The sequence below is a fragment of the Mesocricetus auratus genome, unplaced genomic scaffold, assembly GCF_017639785.1.
Source record: "Mesocricetus auratus isolate SY011 unplaced genomic scaffold, BCM_Maur_2.0 Super-Scaffold_100007, whole genome shotgun sequence".
Classification (NCBI taxonomy): Eukaryota; Metazoa; Chordata; class Mammalia; order Rodentia; family Cricetidae; genus Mesocricetus; species Mesocricetus auratus.
Window position 1 is genome coordinate 78,465,592 of NW_024429191.1, and position 16,251 is coordinate 78,481,842.

General features: G+C 51.2%; 2 protein-coding genes across 9 annotated transcripts in view; one reads left to right on the forward strand and one right to left on the reverse strand.

Annotated features, from left to right (window-relative positions):
• LOC101842510 (signal transducer and activator of transcription 5A) overlaps window positions 1-8,211 on the forward strand; it is a 31,287-nt gene extending 23,076 nt beyond the window's left edge. The window contains exons 13-21 of the mRNA XM_040749711.1: window positions 60-182; window positions 1,533-1,625; window positions 2,156-2,362; window positions 2,939-3,033; window positions 3,130-3,260; window positions 3,688-3,843; window positions 4,415-4,466; window positions 4,702-4,806; window positions 6,785-8,211. Of these exons, the coding sequence (XP_040605645.1) occupies window positions 60-182; window positions 1,533-1,625; window positions 2,156-2,362; window positions 2,939-3,033; window positions 3,130-3,260; window positions 3,688-3,843; window positions 4,415-4,466; window positions 4,702-4,806; window positions 6,785-6,947 (1,125 nt within the window). The 3' untranslated portion in view covers window positions 6,948-8,211. The remainder of the gene's footprint in view (window positions 1-59; window positions 183-1,532; window positions 1,626-2,155; window positions 2,363-2,938; window positions 3,034-3,129; window positions 3,261-3,687; window positions 3,844-4,414; window positions 4,467-4,701; window positions 4,807-6,784) is intronic.
• A 1,432-nt stretch (window positions 8,212-9,643) lies between these two features.
• Stat3 (signal transducer and activator of transcription 3) overlaps window positions 9,644-16,251 on the reverse strand; it is a 51,240-nt gene continuing 44,632 nt past the window's right edge. For 2 of the 8 annotated variants that reach the window (XM_040749717.1, XM_040749719.1), the window contains exons 21-24: window positions 15,747-15,956; window positions 12,849-12,891; window positions 12,451-12,513; window positions 9,644-11,886 (exon numbers count right to left, since the gene is read on the reverse strand). In XM_040749717.1, coding sequence (XP_040605651.1) covers window positions 12,489-12,513; window positions 12,849-12,891; window positions 15,747-15,956 — 278 coding nt within the window. In that variant the 3' untranslated portion in view covers window positions 9,644-11,886; window positions 12,451-12,488. Of the gene's footprint in view, window positions 11,887-12,450; window positions 12,564-12,848; window positions 12,892-15,743; window positions 15,957-16,251 lie in introns of all 8 variants that reach the window. The other 6 variants (XM_040749713.1, XM_040749715.1, XM_040749716.1 and 3 more) reach the window with 3 other exon arrangements.

Genomic DNA, 16,251 nt, shown 5'->3' on the forward strand with positions numbered 1-16,251 from the left:
CCAGGGCAGGGGCTCGGTGGCCATTTACCCCTGTCTCATCCTGGTTTCCTGCTTTGCAGTCACTGAAAAGAATCAAGCGTGCTGACAGGCGTGGGGCAGAGTCCGTGACAGAGGAGAAGTTCACGGTCCTATTTGAGTCTCAGTTCAGTGTTGGCAGCAATGAGCTGGTGTTCCAGGTGAAGGTGAGGCTCCAGCTACCATTCATGAGGGCCAGTCGGCTTAGTGAAGGGACCCGCCCAAGTTTACTCGGCTCCTGTAGGAAAGCTGCAGGCCGAGCTGGCTGTGATGGTATACACCTGTAGTCCTGCCCATCCAGAGGACCAGAGTTCGATTCCCAGCACCTACATGGCAGCTCACAACCCTCAGTAACTCCAATTCCAGGGAATCCAATGTCCTCTTCTGACCTCTATGGGCAATGCATGAATGTGGGGCACATACATGCTAATAGGCAAAAACACCCATACAGATAAAAATTTAAAAAAAAGGAGCTGGATGCTTCAGCAGCATGTAAGAGCATTTGCTGTTCTTGCAGATGACCCAGGTTCTGTCCTCAGCACCTACACAGGATGGCTCACAAACAAAATGTGCAGCTTGTAAGATAGTCTAGCTGGTGCAAGCTCTTGCTGTACAAGCCCCGACAACCTGAATCTGAACCCTGGAACCCACAGTAGATGAGGAAAAATAGACTCCTGAAATAGTTGTCCTTTGATATCCCCATGCATGCCGTAGTGCATTCTCTCTCCCTCTCCCTCCCTCCCTCCCTCCCTCTCTCCTTCCTTCCTTCCCTTCCTCTCTCTCTCTCCCTCTCCTGCCCCTCCTTCTCCCTATCCTTATCCCTCTCCCTCTCTCTGATACACACACACACACACACACACACACACACACTTACAATAATGATAAAATACAATTTAGAATGCAGGCTAGGAATCTATCTAATTGGTAAAATGTTTGCCAAGCATGCAGGAAGACCTGGGTTTGATCCCCAGAACCATATAAAACCAAGAATAGTGGTGTGTGCCTGTAACCCAGAGGTATAGGCAGGAGGATCAGAAGTCATCCTCAGGTGCTTTGGGAGTTCAGGGCCAGTCTGGGATACATGAGACCCTGTTTACAAAACAACACAACAACAAAAAGAATATCTGATATAATACAATACAAAATACCACAGGGCTCTAAGTCCTCTTGCCTCAGTCCAGTTGCCCTGCAACTGAGAAACTACTTGGATTCTGCAGGCACCATATTACTTGGGCAACAGGCTAAGCAGAAATATATCCTCAGCTCTGTTTTTGTTTTAGAGCGAAGTCTTGTTATATAGCCTAGACTAGCTTCGGCTTCTCAGTCCTTCTGCCTCCGTCTCCCAAGAACTGGGGTTCAAGTGTGAGCCAGCAAGCCTAGCTTGCTTTGTTTGCTTACACTTAGGACTGCTGGGAAGGCTTGTGGCTGAATGGTGGGTGTGATAAGGGTTAGGAGTCTTGCTTATGCAAAGGACACACTGTTGAAACCCTTCAACTCTTACTCTATGACTTCCATAGACGCTGTCCCTCCCTGTGGTTGTCATCGTTCACGGCAGCCAGGATCACAATGCTACCGCCACTGTGCTGTGGGACAATGCCTTTGCTGAGCCGGTGAGTTCTCTTGGGCCCTCCACCTTGGCCCTTGGGCCCTAGACTTGCCCTTGGGTTAGACCAACTGAGCTGGAGGGCGAGGTGGCAGGGTGAGGTGAGTGCCTGTGTGCTGGTCTGGCTGAAGGCCCTGGGTAGGTTTTGGGACTCAGAATTGACTGGTCTCCCCAAGGAAAGGGACTGGTTTCTGGACCTGGTCTTTGCTTTCCTTTTGTCCTGGGGCTAGGGTTCCTCAGTCCCATGGTCAGGGCCTTTGCCTCTGCTGGATCCCACTGCCTACCTCTTCCCTTCTGCTTTTCTTTCCCCTTTGTGTTTTTATATTCTTTCTGGATGATTCTCAGCCCTTTCTGTCCCTTAGTCTCTGCCTGTCTCGAGTGTGTGTGTGTGTGTGTGTGTGTGTGTGTGAGAGAGAGAGAGAGAGAGAGAGAGAGAGAGAGAGAGAGAGAGAGAGAGAGAGAGAGAGAGAGAGAGAATTTCTAGCATTTCCAGCTCCCTTAGCCTGCCTTTTCTCCTCATTCTTCTCTCCCTCTCAGGGCAGGGTGCCATTCGCCGTGCCTGACAAGGTGCTGTGGCCGCAGCTGTGTGAGGCGCTCAACATGAAATTCAAGGCAGAAGTGCAGAGCAACCGGGGCCTGACCAAGGAGAACCTCGTGTTCCTGGCACAGAAGCTGTTTAACAGCAGCAGCAGCCACCTGGAGGACTACAACAGCATGTCCGTGTCCTGGTCCCAGTTCAACCGGGTTAGTGGCCAGCTTACTCCAGGCTTTCCCAGTGTTTGCCTGCCGGAGTTTCCCAGCTACCTGCCAGACACCATCAGGGTCCAGTCACACTTTCTCTTATCGTGAAGTCAGGCTACCACCCTCTGAGGCTAGCATCCTACCCTCTGCCCCAACCATACTCCCTACAATCAGGAGAGATTGGCTCTCAGACTGCAAGGATGCAAGCAGGGGCCATGAGGCATCATGTCAGTGGTTCAGTCATGCGAGCCAAAGGAGGGTGAGCGGACCCCCGAGCAGCGATCCCCTCATGGGCTTCTCGCTGATTTTTAGGCCTTGTCTGTTCTTTGTGCTTTAGTTTCACCATCTGTCTGTGAAAGGAGAGGGCAAGAACGGCCCTGATGGGCCTTCCCAGCCTAGACGAGTCTTCATAGCCTCTGTCCCCACTCACAGGGTTGGCCCGTGTGCAGAAGCGTGAGAACTTGGGTGGGTGGGTGGTGACAGCACACAGCCTGCTGGGGAGAGCTGGGAGCAGGCATGGTGGGAGCTAAGGGCACTGACTCCTGGACTGCTGTGACTGGGGTGTCCTGGGGTTCACAGGAGAACCTGCCAGGCTGGAACTACACTTTCTGGCAGTGGTTTGATGGGGTGATGGAGGTACTGAAGAAACATCATAAGCCCCACTGGAATGATGGGTGAGGAGCAGGGCCCTGGGGGCAACGGGCGGGCACAGGGTTTCTGGAATGGTGTCATCTTACCCAGCAATGACATGGAATGTACCACACACCCAGGGCCATCTTAGGCTTTGTGAACAAGCAACAGGCCCATGACCTGCTCATCAATAAGCCAGATGGGACCTTCCTATTGCGTTTTAGCGACTCAGAAATCGGAGGCATCACAATTGCCTGGAAGTTTGACTCTCGTGAGTTCCCATCTCCTCATCCTACACCCAACCCCATGAGCTCTGTCTTCCATTTCCTGACTCCCATGTCCAATGAGGCCCCGTGTCCTTAGTAATCACCCACTTCCCGGGGAGGCAGGAACTGAGCTCAAGGTATGGCGGTCATTGGGAGGGGAAATGGCACCTCTTTTGGTCTCCAAGAACCTAAAAACCACTGATTCCACAGGTGTGGGACACCTGGAAAGTTTCTGCAGCTTCCCATGCCCAGTTTGCTGTGTAATGTTCCAGATGAGCTCCCCTGCCTGGAGGAGCAGGAAGGCTGGGCTTGTAGTGCATGGAGGCCAGTGCATGCTGGGAAAGGCCCTGCTCTTTCAGCAATCCTTCCTAAAACCCCACACCACGATCCTCTTGCGAGGGCAGCTCGTGGAATGAATTGTCCCTTTCACAGCCGACCGAAACCTCTGGAATCTGAAGCCATTCACCACGAGAGATTTCTCCATACGGTCCCTGGCTGACCGACTGGGGGACCTGAGCTACCTCATTTACGTGTTCCCAGACCGACCCAAGGATGAGGTCTTTGCCAAGTACTACACTCCTGTACTTGGTGCGTCCTGTTGCCAGGAGGGCTGGGCAGGGGCATCTCCCCTGTGGGCTTTGGGTCTCTGGCATGGAGTATTTCAGGGCTCACACGTGAGGTGAGAAAGTGAAACCTGCCCCCAGCTTGTATCTCTGCTGAGCAGAAAGCGAAGTTCTCAATTCTACATCCGTAGAGAGGAGTGGAGGGGGGGAGGGGACAGCCGGGGTCATTCCCATGAAGAGTTACTTGCCTGTCCCTCTAGTCAACAGCTCTCACCACTTCCCATGCTCTTGCAACCCACCCCAAGTTAAATAGAGGAGCAGAATGGACGGGCTCTCCTTTTCTGTCTGCCTGGTCAGTTAGTGGAGTTCACATCCTATTGATGACATTTGCTTGGCAGGCATGCAAATGGCCAGGGAAGAAACCAGGAGAGGGCATAGGATGGGAGCCAGGGGTCCCAGTGGCCCTCTGGCCGAATCTATCACCAGGGGTTTATCGGAAGTACTGGGGAACTTCCATCCCTGAGACAGCTCCAGGGTGGTGTGAGCAGGGGACTGATGGCGTGCTGTTCTCACTGTGTTTCCCCCCCCCCCCACAGCAAAAGCAGCTGATGGATACGTGAAGCCACAGATCAGACAAGTGGTCCCTGAGTAAGTGTCCAGGGCCCAGCTCTGGGTCTCCTATTGCCTCTTTATCCTTTGTTTGCTCTTCCTTCAATACCGGGAAATGTGGCTTAGCCCCTGAGGAGGAAAGATTCAACTGTCCTGAGATGGTACCCAGGACTCCTAAGCCCCAGACACCAAAGGGAACGCTTTGAGCAGAAGCCCCGTCCTGGTGTCACTGGCCTCTCTGGCCACTGAGGCTGTGCTCTGCTTCCTTTCACAGGTTTATCAGTGCATCTGCTGATGCTGGAGCCAACGCCACCTACATGGACCAGGCCCCTTCCCCGGTGGTGTGCCCCCAGCCTCATTACAACATGTACCCACAGAAGTAGGTCCTGTTTGCATGGGGGTCCATGGGGAGAAACTGGGGCTTGGCCTCAGGCTGGACGCCTGCAGGACTAAGGGACAAAGGAATCCAGAGGTCCCCTGGATTTGACTCCATCCAGCCGAGGCCCAAGGTTTAGCCAGTCAGGAAAACACAGAGCATTACAAAGTTAGACAACTACGGTCCTGTCCTCATTCTGGTACAGTTTGTGTGATCCTGAGAAAATTTCCTTGCATGCACGGTTCCCTCGTGTGTAAATTAGAGGTGACAGGCGCTCCTGCCCCATGGGATTGGGACAGGAATCAAATGAGATGGGGCCATAAACTTTTACACATAGAGTTGTCAGAAGGGCTTGAGACAGTGTCACTATTGTTGGGGTGGCTATAAGGTGGGGGCAGAATGGAGTGTTGAGTCCTTTCTACACTACGGTAGCCTCGGCTGGGTGGCTGGAACTAAGGAGGCACTCTGCAGTTGGACCACCTCGTAGTGGAAATCACAAAGAGATTCTTTTAGTTTTAAAGTGTGTGTGTGTGTGTGTGTGTGTGTGTGTGTGTGTGTACCTGTGGAGGCTAGAACAGGGCATCAGACTTCCTGCAGTTAGAATGACCAGCAATTGTGCACTGCCTAGATTCTTTTTTTGTTTGTTTGTTTGTTTTTTGTTTTCCGAGACAGGGTTTCTCTGTATTGTTTTGGAGGCTGTCCTGAACTGGCTCTGTAGACCCGGCTGGCCTCGAACTCACAGAGATCCACTTGCCTCTGCCTCCCGAGTGCTGGGATTAAAGGCGTGTGCCACCAACGCCCGGCGACTATATTCTTAAGTTTTAAAAATACATGTGTGAGGGGGTGGGGTGGAGGGGTGATAACTTGTGTGAATCAGTTCTCTTCTTCCACCATGTGATTCTGGGACTGAACCCAGATCACCAGGATTGATTTGTTGGCAAGTGTCACTGAGTAGTATCACCAGCTTCTTCCTTTTTTGTTATTGTTATTTATATATATGGTATATATCTATGTGTCTATGTGGCTCTATGCGTATGTGCTTGTGTGAGTGCACGCATGTGCAGGCCAGAGGTCAGCATCAGATACACTTCTCAATTACCTTCCACCTTATTTTCTGATTCTGTCTTTTAGTGAACCCGAAATGCATCTAGTTGTCTAAGCTGGCTGGCCAATGAGTTCCAAAGATCCTCCTGTCTCTGCCTGCCCCACACCCCAGTGCTGGGGTTACAGACACGCGCTGCCACACCCAGCTTTTATGTGGGCGCTGCAGATCTTAACTCGAGCCCTCATGCTTGTGAAGCAGTCTGCTAACTGACTAAGCCAGCCTCTTTTTAAAGTTCTTACTAGCAATATGCATTGTACAAAGTGATATTACATGATGACATTAGCATTCAAGAGCTAGGCTCTGATTCTACAGGGTCTATGTAGCCCTGGCTGGCCTGGAACTCACTAATGTAGTCCAGGCTGGAACTCACAGAGATCCACCTGCCTCCGCCTTACAAGTGAATGCTGGGATTAAAGGCCTGCACCTCCACACCCAGCTAAGACCGAGGGTCTGATTCCAGCTGCAGGTGGCTCAGAACAGGCTTCTTTGCTCCTAATGCTTGTCATAAGGTGATCTGAGGGTTAGCGTTAAGTGACCAAAAGCTACCACGGTGGCTTGGCAGGTGGCGTGGGAGTGTACGGAAGCAAAGGACATCACAGGTGAATGGTAGAGCCTGCCAGCCAATCACAGAAGAGCACAGGTGAGGGAAAATGAACTCCTTGAGATCATGACATGAAGCAAGAGATATGAGTGGCAGTAGACCATCTTCTCAGGAGCCAGTGACTGACTGCCCAGCCTGGTGGGCATTCCAGTCAGAATGCCACTGGGTCCATCCTTAGGAAACTCCAGTATTTGTGGGAAGCAGACTGAGGACTCTCTATGGTGGTTGGGAACCATGAGACCCGCCAGTTTCTCCAACATTCCTCTCTTTGACAGCCCCGACCCTGTCCTCGACCAAGATGGAGAATTTGACCTGGATGAGACCATGGATGTTGCCAGACATGTGGAGGAACTTTTACGACGGCCCATAGACAGTCTTGACTCACGCCTCTCCCCACCTGCTGGCCTCTTCACCTCTGCCAGAGGCTCCCTGTCCTGAACACCGGAATGCCTTGCTTCTCCCTGTCCTGAACACCGGGATGCCTTGCTTCTCTTGGCAAACCGCCTTCGATGTGAAGAGCCCATGTCAGCTGTGACTTATCTCTGTATATACCGACGGCTCTGCACCAGTGTGTGTGTTGGTGCAATAAGCAGTATGCTGCCTTGCCTACACAGTTCTTGGTCTGTGGTTAAATCAGTGGTGGACTTTTTGTTCAGGCCCCAAGGGCCCCCTGGGTCTCTCAAGAAAGAGCTGGACCTATCATTCCAGACAAACCTATTTCCCTGTGTACTTTATCAGTTCAATGGCTACTGAAGTGAAATAATTCTAGAAAAGGAAAGGAGGCAGGGTTAGGCACTAAGCTGGAGTTTTGCTACTGAGCTAGAAACTTCACCTGCATGGGTGTATGCCCGTCCTCTTGCACATGTGGTAGCCTAATTGATGCGCTCCCTCCAGAGGGAGATGGGGGTTCACTCTTAGCAACACAGTGGGCTGCAGACTTTGGAACGCCTCTGAGTGCTTAAGCTGCAGCCATGAACACAGCAGCCCTGGGTTAACCTGAGTCAGGGCTACCACAGCTGAGTATGTCGGTTCTTGGGCTCTTACCTGTGAGCCAGTGTAGACATGGGCTTCAAGTCCGATGGCCTTGTCCACATTCCCAACATCCCTTTCCCCCATCTAATATCCTCATCCTTCCATATGGACTCAGCTTTCTTGCTTTTTGCTTTTGTTTTGTTTTGTGAGATAGGGTCTCCCCATGTAACCCAGGCTGGACATGAATGATTCTCCTGCCTCAGCTTCTGGAATGCTAGGATCACAGGTATGCACGACTATACCTGGCTTCAGCCTTTCTTCATTTCCTGTTTGCAACCTTGCTTATTATCAGAAAGGAGGGGAATAATAAATGTTGGGGAATAGACCTGGGGAGGAAAACCTGTGGTACAAGAAAAGCAACCGACCAGCATTCCTAAAGGCGGCAGTGTGCAAGGTCAGGCAGAGGCACTGCTGGGGAGGTGGGACCTGGAACAGGCCTTGCACTGTTGCATCATGGGTTGTGGTCTAGGAAGGCCTCACCAGCTCCTCCCTCTGAGGCTCTGACAAGGCAACCAGGGCCGGCTGACTAGGAGTCCCTGGTTTTAGCCTCTCTGAAAGGAGCAGAGGTGGAGCAGAAGGATTCTTTTTATACTTTGTACATAGACCTCACATTTATGTAAACAGTGTTTTTGAATAAAAGTTTTGTTTTTGTTGTTGTTTTGTAAATTTACCAGTCGGCCTCCTGTTTTAGTGGACTAGCGATTGGGTAGGGTGGGGTGATGGGCTTCCCCAGTTTATCTTGGAGTCACCTCTACTCCCTTTGCTGTGACCTCAATGATGCTGCTGTCCAAGAACAGTGTCAGAAAGCTAAAGAACTCTGTGTGTGTGAATGAATGTGCGAGTGTGTGAATGTGTGTGAGTATGAATGTGTGTGTCAATGAATGTGTGAGTGTGTGTGAATGTCCGAGTGTGTGAATGTGTGTGAGTATGAATGTGTCAGTGTGTGTGTATGAATGAATGTGTGTCAGTGTGAGAGTATGTGTGTGTGTCAGTGTGTGAGAGTATGAATGTGTGTGTCAGTGTGTGTGAGAGAATGAATGTGTGTGTGAGTGTGTGTGTGTGTGAGTGTGTGTGTGTGTGTAGAGGCATACTCAGGAACGCAGGGGCTCAAGAGTTTGGGGAAAGATGTAAGAACAACTGGGAGGGGCCCAGGGGAAGAGCACAGCTACATCCACTGAAGGGTCACTGAGGACAGCGCCAAAGTGGCGATAACTTTCCTGTGGCCAGGGCCAGCAGAGAGCCTGGACACTAGCCCATCCTTCCCTGGCCTCTTCCCAGAGTCCAGCAGGTGGCACCATCCAACTGCTGTGGTGACCCGAGAGAAAAGGAAGCTGATCTAGTCCTAGCTGGATCTCTGGCACCCAGGACTAATGTCCAGGGCCTGGGGTTGGGGCCTTGGACTCAGAAGCGCAACCCTTTGGGTTGAGAGTTGGAGCACAAGGAACTGTAAGACAGGTTACCTCAGAGCTCAAAGTGAGCTCTCAGTTCACAGCCTGCCCCAGTGAGGCCCAGGGGCCCAGGGTGGCGGTGGGGTGTGTGTGGAGGGTGTCTGCCCCCTCTCCAGCCTCACTAAACACTAATCTCTGCTTCCATCTCTGCAGGGGACGTGCCAGCATCTCTCACAGAGGCTCTATGGGCTGGGTTCCAAGCACCTTGTGTGTGGCCTTTCCCCAAGTTATTACTGCTGACTGCCCAGGGGCCCTGCAGCCACCTGCCAGGGACGTGTCTGCAAGTTGTCCCCACTGATGGAACTGAGAAGAAAGCGATAATGAGACAACTGTGGAAGGAGAGGCCTGGGCCTACACCCCAACCCCCCCCCCCCCCCGCCCTCCATCAGGCAGCTTATCTGACTCTAGAACAAACACAACAGCTTTGCGAGGGTGGAGGGAAGAGGCCACTCTGACACTTTTTTGCCACTGGACTATGATCCTCGGCTCCTGGGCTGCCTCCTCTGAGGATTGCAGCTGATATAAAATTGGGGGGGGCTGGGGGGTGCTGCATCACCTCAGCAATGAGAAGCAAGCAGAACTGGACTGCTATCCCCTTATGAACTCCTAGCTTCCCAGAGCACAAGCGGAGCAAAGGCAGCCCCACTGCCAGCAGACAGTTACTATATAATCTTTATTTCTGGAAGTTAAAGTAGTTACAGCAATATACAAAAAACAAACAAACAACAACAACAAAAAACAACCCACAATAATATAAATTTTTACATTAGAAAGTATACATTGGAATTTGAATGCAGTGGCCAGGACTGAATACAAACCACTGCACAGACAGGCTAAGCAATCTGCAGGCATGGCTGGGCTAGGCTGGGGACAGACATGGTCACGAGGGAAGGTGGGCTGTTTTGAGGACTCCATGGGGAAAGTTTCTGCTCTCCTTGGAGCTGTCATTACAGCTGGTTAGCCCAGGCCAGCCAGGTAACTTCCCAGAACTGGGACCTTTACAACACCTGCCCCAGAGAAGTCTGAGCCCTTGCTCCCTGGGTCCCCAGGCTTTAAAGTCGTCAGTATGCCCTGAGCCTTGCCTTTCTAAATACCCTTTTGGCCTGGGACTTCAGTTTATTGCATACTAAAGAATATTCTGGGGAAGGGAGAGCAATAACTGTCTCAAAGCAGAAGGCCAGGGGTAGCCAAGGCAAGCAGTTGTCTTGGAGACAATGTCCTTACCCCTTTAATTCAGACACTGGTTAATTTGAGTGAAACAAACAGAATTCCAGACACTGGTCAGCTGAGCACGGTGTCTCCGAGTCACTGAATCTAGCCCTGCCTCTGTGTCAGAGGAGGTCTGCCTTGAGCCACTAAGTGTTCAAGCAAGTAGAGTGGCGGAGGCAAGCAGGTGACATGAAGGCCACGGTAGGTGCAGGCACCCTGTTCCACCTCACCCTGGGGCCCCAAAGAGGAGCACACAATCACTAGTCTCAGGGGAAGTCAAGAGTACACCTCTCTTACAAGGGGCCGAGCTGGCGTTTATCAGTCAGCTTTTGCCCTGTGGTTACAGGTACCCCTGGGAACCAAGCAAATAGAATAAGGACCATAATCCCTGAGCTTTGCTGAGGACCTGTAGTCCAACTCAGATTCAAAGCTGTAACTCAGTCTCTCTGATCACAAGGTCCTGAGGCCAGGATTCCCAATGCAAGCAGGATAGGGGCTTTGGGACATAGGAAAGAGACACACCACAGGCAAGGTCAAGTGAGAAAGGAAGCCAGGTTGGGCCTAGGTCCAGTATGGCACCCGCAGGACAGGCTGACCCTGAAACAGGGTCCAGAGTCTTGTGGAGAGGGCAGATGATAGAGGTTTTCAGTGCCCTTGGCCTAGCCTCATGCCTCCAACAGGGGAGAATACGCCTGGGTAAATAAAACCTGGTCTATGAAGAGTCTGGGATATCTAAGGTTCTCTCTAACCTTCGTGTTCAAACCAGAGGCCAAGCCACAGCCTCAGATGTCTTTTCCAGATTTCATCGGAAACCATTTCAGGGTTTTTACACTTAAAGCACCAAAGAGGCTAGGAACCAAATTTTCTTTGCTACAGAAAAGACTATGCTGTCTCAGTGTGTTTTGCCCTTTAATTTTTGGGGGGGGGGGTTCGAGACAGGGTTTCTCTGTGGCTTTGGAGGCTGTCCTGGAACTAGCTCTTATAGACCAGGCTGGTCTCGAACTCACAGATTCGCCTGCCTCTGTCTCCTGAGTGCTGGGATTAAAGGTGTGTGCTGCCACCACTGCCTGGCTGCCCTTTAATTCTTATTACCGTTTTTTTGTTTGTTTGTTTTGGTTTGTCTTGTTTTTAATTTAAAAAGAAACCTATGGACTTAGTCCTATCTTCCATTTGGACATTAGCAAGGTTAAAAGTGCAATGCCAGGAGTCCTCAGCTGCAGGCAGCCTGGGGTATCAGCTCACAGAAATGGGCAGAAGGATGCCGTGGGCACCAGGAGGCACTTGTCTAAACAAAGGACGACGACCATGAGCTGCTGAGGAAGGAGGGCGGGCGGGGCACAGAACACAAGGCGTTTGCTTTTCTCCCTCCAGCCTCCCGTTTCACATCCCCATCGTGGACTCAGAGAGCACTTTCTTCCCTCTTTACATAAAAGCGCATCACCCACACGCACTCATTTCTCTATTTTAAAAAGTGCCCAGATTGCTCAAAGATAGCAGAAGTAGGAGATTAAAAAAAAAAATCTGGAACCACAAAGTCAGGAGTCTCAGAAGAGCTGGGGTTTGACTGCTTAAGGGTGGAACCCGGGGCAGGCAGGGGCCTCAGTCATCTCTGCAGCTCCCATCTGCGGCTCCTCACATGGGGGAGGTAGCGCACTCAGAAGTCAGATCCATCTCGAACGTGAGTGACTCTGCAGGGACAGAGAATATGCCAGTTCAGCCCCCTGATTGCAGCCGCTTCTCACAAGCCCCTGTCCCTCTGCCAGGGGCCTCAGGCCCTACTGTTAGCCAGTCTGCTGTGCTCTCCGGCCTAGGCAAGGTCAGAAAAGCCACACCTCCCTGCTCGTTACAGTGCCTTGCCCTCCAGAAGGGCTCAGTCACCACATCAGGCCCGGCTCTCTATTTCAAAGGTCTGAGGCTGCACTGGCAGTGGCGGCCTTAGCCACACAGAGCCCCTGAGCACCTGAATCAAGATAGTCACAGTGCAAAGGCTCCGTAGTAGGAGCAGAGAAGGGGGAAAAATAGTTGGAGGTCTTTCTCTTCAGGTGCTAATAAAGTGTGCTGCTTATATAAGACATCAATGTCACTTGTCACTACTGTTTCTACTGTGGCTGTTGGGAAATTACACATGTATGGCATCTATTTCCATAGGAGAGCACAACTCCAAGGCAGCCCCCAACCAGTGCAGAGGGCCAGCTCTGGTTCTGTATAGGCAAGCATCAGACAAAAAGGGGGCTCACTCTCCAGACACTCACCAAACTGCCCTCCTGCTGAGGGCTCAGCACCTTCACCGTTATTTCCAAACTGCATCAATGAATCTAAAGTGCGGGGGGACATCGGCAGGTCAATGGTATTGCTGCAGGTCGTTCTGTAGGAAAGGGGGGCGGCAGGAAGGGGAAGGACCAGGTTGACAAGACACAATGGAGGGGGAAAAAAAAGAACAAAACACACACACACAAGCCATCAAACTCTGGTCTCCAACAGAAAAAAAATAAGAACGCAAGCTTTTAAAAACACACAAGGTCACTCTGAGCACTAAACAGCCCAGGGGCACCCAGCCCTTCACAGTGGCTCTCACCCCTTGTCCTCCTACTCCTGGGGACAACTGAGGACACTAGAAATGAGTGCAAAACTGAGAAGGGAAGCCACTTACGGTGTCACACAGATGAACTTGGTCTTCAGGTAAGGGGCAGCACCTGTAGAGAGGAAGCCCAGGCTTTAACTGATTGCAAACTGCTTTGACAACAGTGCAAGAGGAAGCCTCTGCCTCTCCAGATGGCTTGAGCCAACCTTACAGAGACTGCCCAGATACCTGTCTAGCCCTTAGGGCTGGCCTCCCTTGTCACTTGCTACTTGACATCCAAGGTACTCGAAGTTTAAAGTTTTATGCTTTCCACAGCTGCAGAACTTCTGGGAACAACTGTCCCAACACCTAGCCTGCGCCAACTCTTGGGTTTCCTTCCCACCTTGCCTGAGCGTTCAGCCGCCTTGGTGTGGTGTTAGGCTTCTACTGTGACCTGGCCATACTTGTGAATTGACTTCCCTATCTGGTGACCAGTCCAAACACAAACAGGACTGAATGTTTAAGCCAACAAAGACAGCTAATGCTGGAGGCTCCAAAGCCATTTCCAAGTTAGAAAACACATCCTGGTCACAGGGGCAACAGGACACCCAGATTGGAGCACATGTGCAATAGCCAGGGGACCTGGCCAAGGTGCCTTCTCTCTCATGTGTGGGAGGGGCGGGAGAGGCAGGGTTGGCTGTCCTCCATCTCCGCCATTTATGTTGAAAATGTGAGGACTGAAATGTTAGGCAAAGAAATCAGAAAGCCCTGAGGGCGCTGGCATGAACCCTTGGGAGTTCGGTTGAACAAAGCATGTGGCAGGCCTGCAGCAGCGTGGGTAGGCAGAGAAATGCAGAGACTAACACTGGGGCCTAGAAGCGGCAAGAGGGGCACATGACAACCACCTGGGAGAAGCCATTGCAAAGTGGCCATAGATGAAAATCCAGGTTCATTTTTGGCCAAGAAACAGGCTAACTCAGCACGCAGACAAAGGAATAACTGAGGCAATTGTGCTGCCTACAAATCCAACTGTTCTGGTCCAGAAGAGTTCTCTAGCGTGCAAACTCTCCCCCTAGAGAGACAGAGGGGTAAGATAAGATAGTTAAGTAAGATAGCTCGGTGCTAAAGTTGTCTGTCGGCAAGCCTGATGACCTGAGTTCAATCCCAGGACTTACATGGTGGAAGAAAAGAGCTGACTCCCTCAAGATTCTCTGACCTTCAACAAGACTCCCTCCATCTGCAATTCACAAGTATGGCCAGGTCACAGTAGAAGCCTAACACCACACCAAGGTGGCTGAACACTCAGGCAAGGTGGGAAGGAAACCCAAAAGAGACTGCGGGGGGGGGGGGGGGGGAATGAAGGGAGGGAGAGAGGGAGGGAGAGAAAATGAGAATTTGGTTCTCCAGTGATCAAGAGAGTAAGAAATACACATTGGGCCTGAGGTAAGAGTGTGAAACACAGAATTAAGAGGGAGGAAGGAAGGAAGAAATGACCTATGCCTGTCTGAATCTGGACAAGTTATTACTGAACTTGCTCAAATCCCCCCCCCCACCCCCTGGAGGAACACAGTCTGTGGTCTTCTAGCAGGCAAGGAAGACCTGGGTAGACGCTGAGTGATGTCTACACCATAATACTCTTGCAGTAGAGGCAGAGAAGTGGTCACAGCTCACCCCTCTGAGGGGCTCAATCCTCAGTGCACCCTCCTTATGCGCACAGGCAAACCCATCAGGTAACAGGTTCCTTGCTCATGCCCAGTGCCTTGTCCCTGAGGAAGGTGTCTGGGAAGTTACAACAGAGATGGTGATGGAGATGCAGCCTCAGACCAAGGACCTGGATCTTGAAAGCAAAATTGGTCAAAAGGGTCAACACTTGGACTTCAAAGTCCTCTGGGAAAAGAACAAAGAGGAGTGTGAGAGGGGCTGATAAACAGATCTCCCAACTGAAGGCAAGGTGGAGGCAGAGATAAGGGACAGGCAGGAAGCGAGAGCTGAACTCCTCCACAGAATGAAGAGAACTCAATACCAGAACAAAGGGAAAGGAAAATAACTGTCAACAGCCTGACTCCTCCAGCCTGAGAACTGGGCATTCCTCAGAGGACAGAGCCAGGGTGAGTTGGAGTATTTATGCACAGGTGCTTTGTAAACAAAAGCATTTGGTGAAAAGTAGCCAGGGCAAGTAGTCACATTACAGAGCTCAGCATGGCACAATGATTAAGAACAGTCACAGAAAACACCAGCGGACACACCAGCCTCCTCACCAGCATGCACACGGAAGACAGAAACAATGCAGCAAGTACTAACGGCTTCAGACCAGACGGCTCTGACTCTGTGTGCTGGGGACAGCCCCAGAGACTACAGATTTAACTCAACATAATTTCTATCTTCTTGTCTAATGTACACAGTCACAGCACTCCCACAAAATACAATGCATCTCATCTTGACAGCTGTACATTCTAAATGCCAACTCCATATCCCCTCCAGTCATCATCTCCTGCAACTGGGGCATTCCCCACTCTGCTGTGGGCCCTGCCCCAAGCTGCTAACAGCCACTGTCCCAGAAAGCCTTTCCTCAGACTATCTGGCACTGCTAACACATGAAAGAGAAGGATACTGGACTCAAATATGCTGCAAGTCTTCTGGAACCCACCATGTCAGAGAGCTGTCCTCATTTTCTCTTCCTGGTGTTTTGAGGGTGAGAGGGAGGGTGTGTGTGTGTGTGTGTGTGTGTGTGTGTGTGTGTGTGTGTGTGTGTGTGTGTGTGTACTTTTGTCTTCAGACTAACAAGCTCCCTGTGAGACCTGACTCTGCTCTTCTCTCGAATCCCATCAGTCACCCTGTCAAAATACCCAATAAGCAGCTCTTTCCTATAAGCTGGACTCATCAATGCCCCACCAGTCATGTCTTTGTCTCTGCTCCAACACTCCAAGGATCTGCACTTTTCCACTTTCCCTACAAATGAGACCAGAACCATGGAAAATCAACAACTACCTGGGTCAGCTTCAGGATGCTCCTGACTCTCTGGTCGACAATACTTCCCGAATGCCTCCTCCTTAGGAATGTCAGGGTAGAGGTAGACCAGCGGAGACACCAGGATGTTGGTAGCATCCATGATCTTATATCCCATGATGATTTCAGCAAATGACATGTTGTTCAGTTGCTGTTTGGTGTATGGCTCTACAGACTGGATCTGGGTCTTGCCTGTGTTGGGACACAGGAAGGAAAGATTATGCCAGTTCTAGTGCAGTACCCAGTGGCTTGGAACTATGGCAAAGTCCAGGCTGGCTTTTTTTTTTTTTTTCCGAGACAGGGTTTCTCTGTATTGTTTGAGGCTGTCCTGGAACTCATTCTGTAGTCCAGGCTGGCCTCGAACTCACAGAGATCCGCCTGCCTCTGCCTCCCGAGTGCTGGGGCTAAAGGCGTGTGCCACCAACGCCCGGCCAGGCTGGCTTTTAAAGAAGCTGTCGAGCTGGATCACAGGCAAAACACTTGCCTC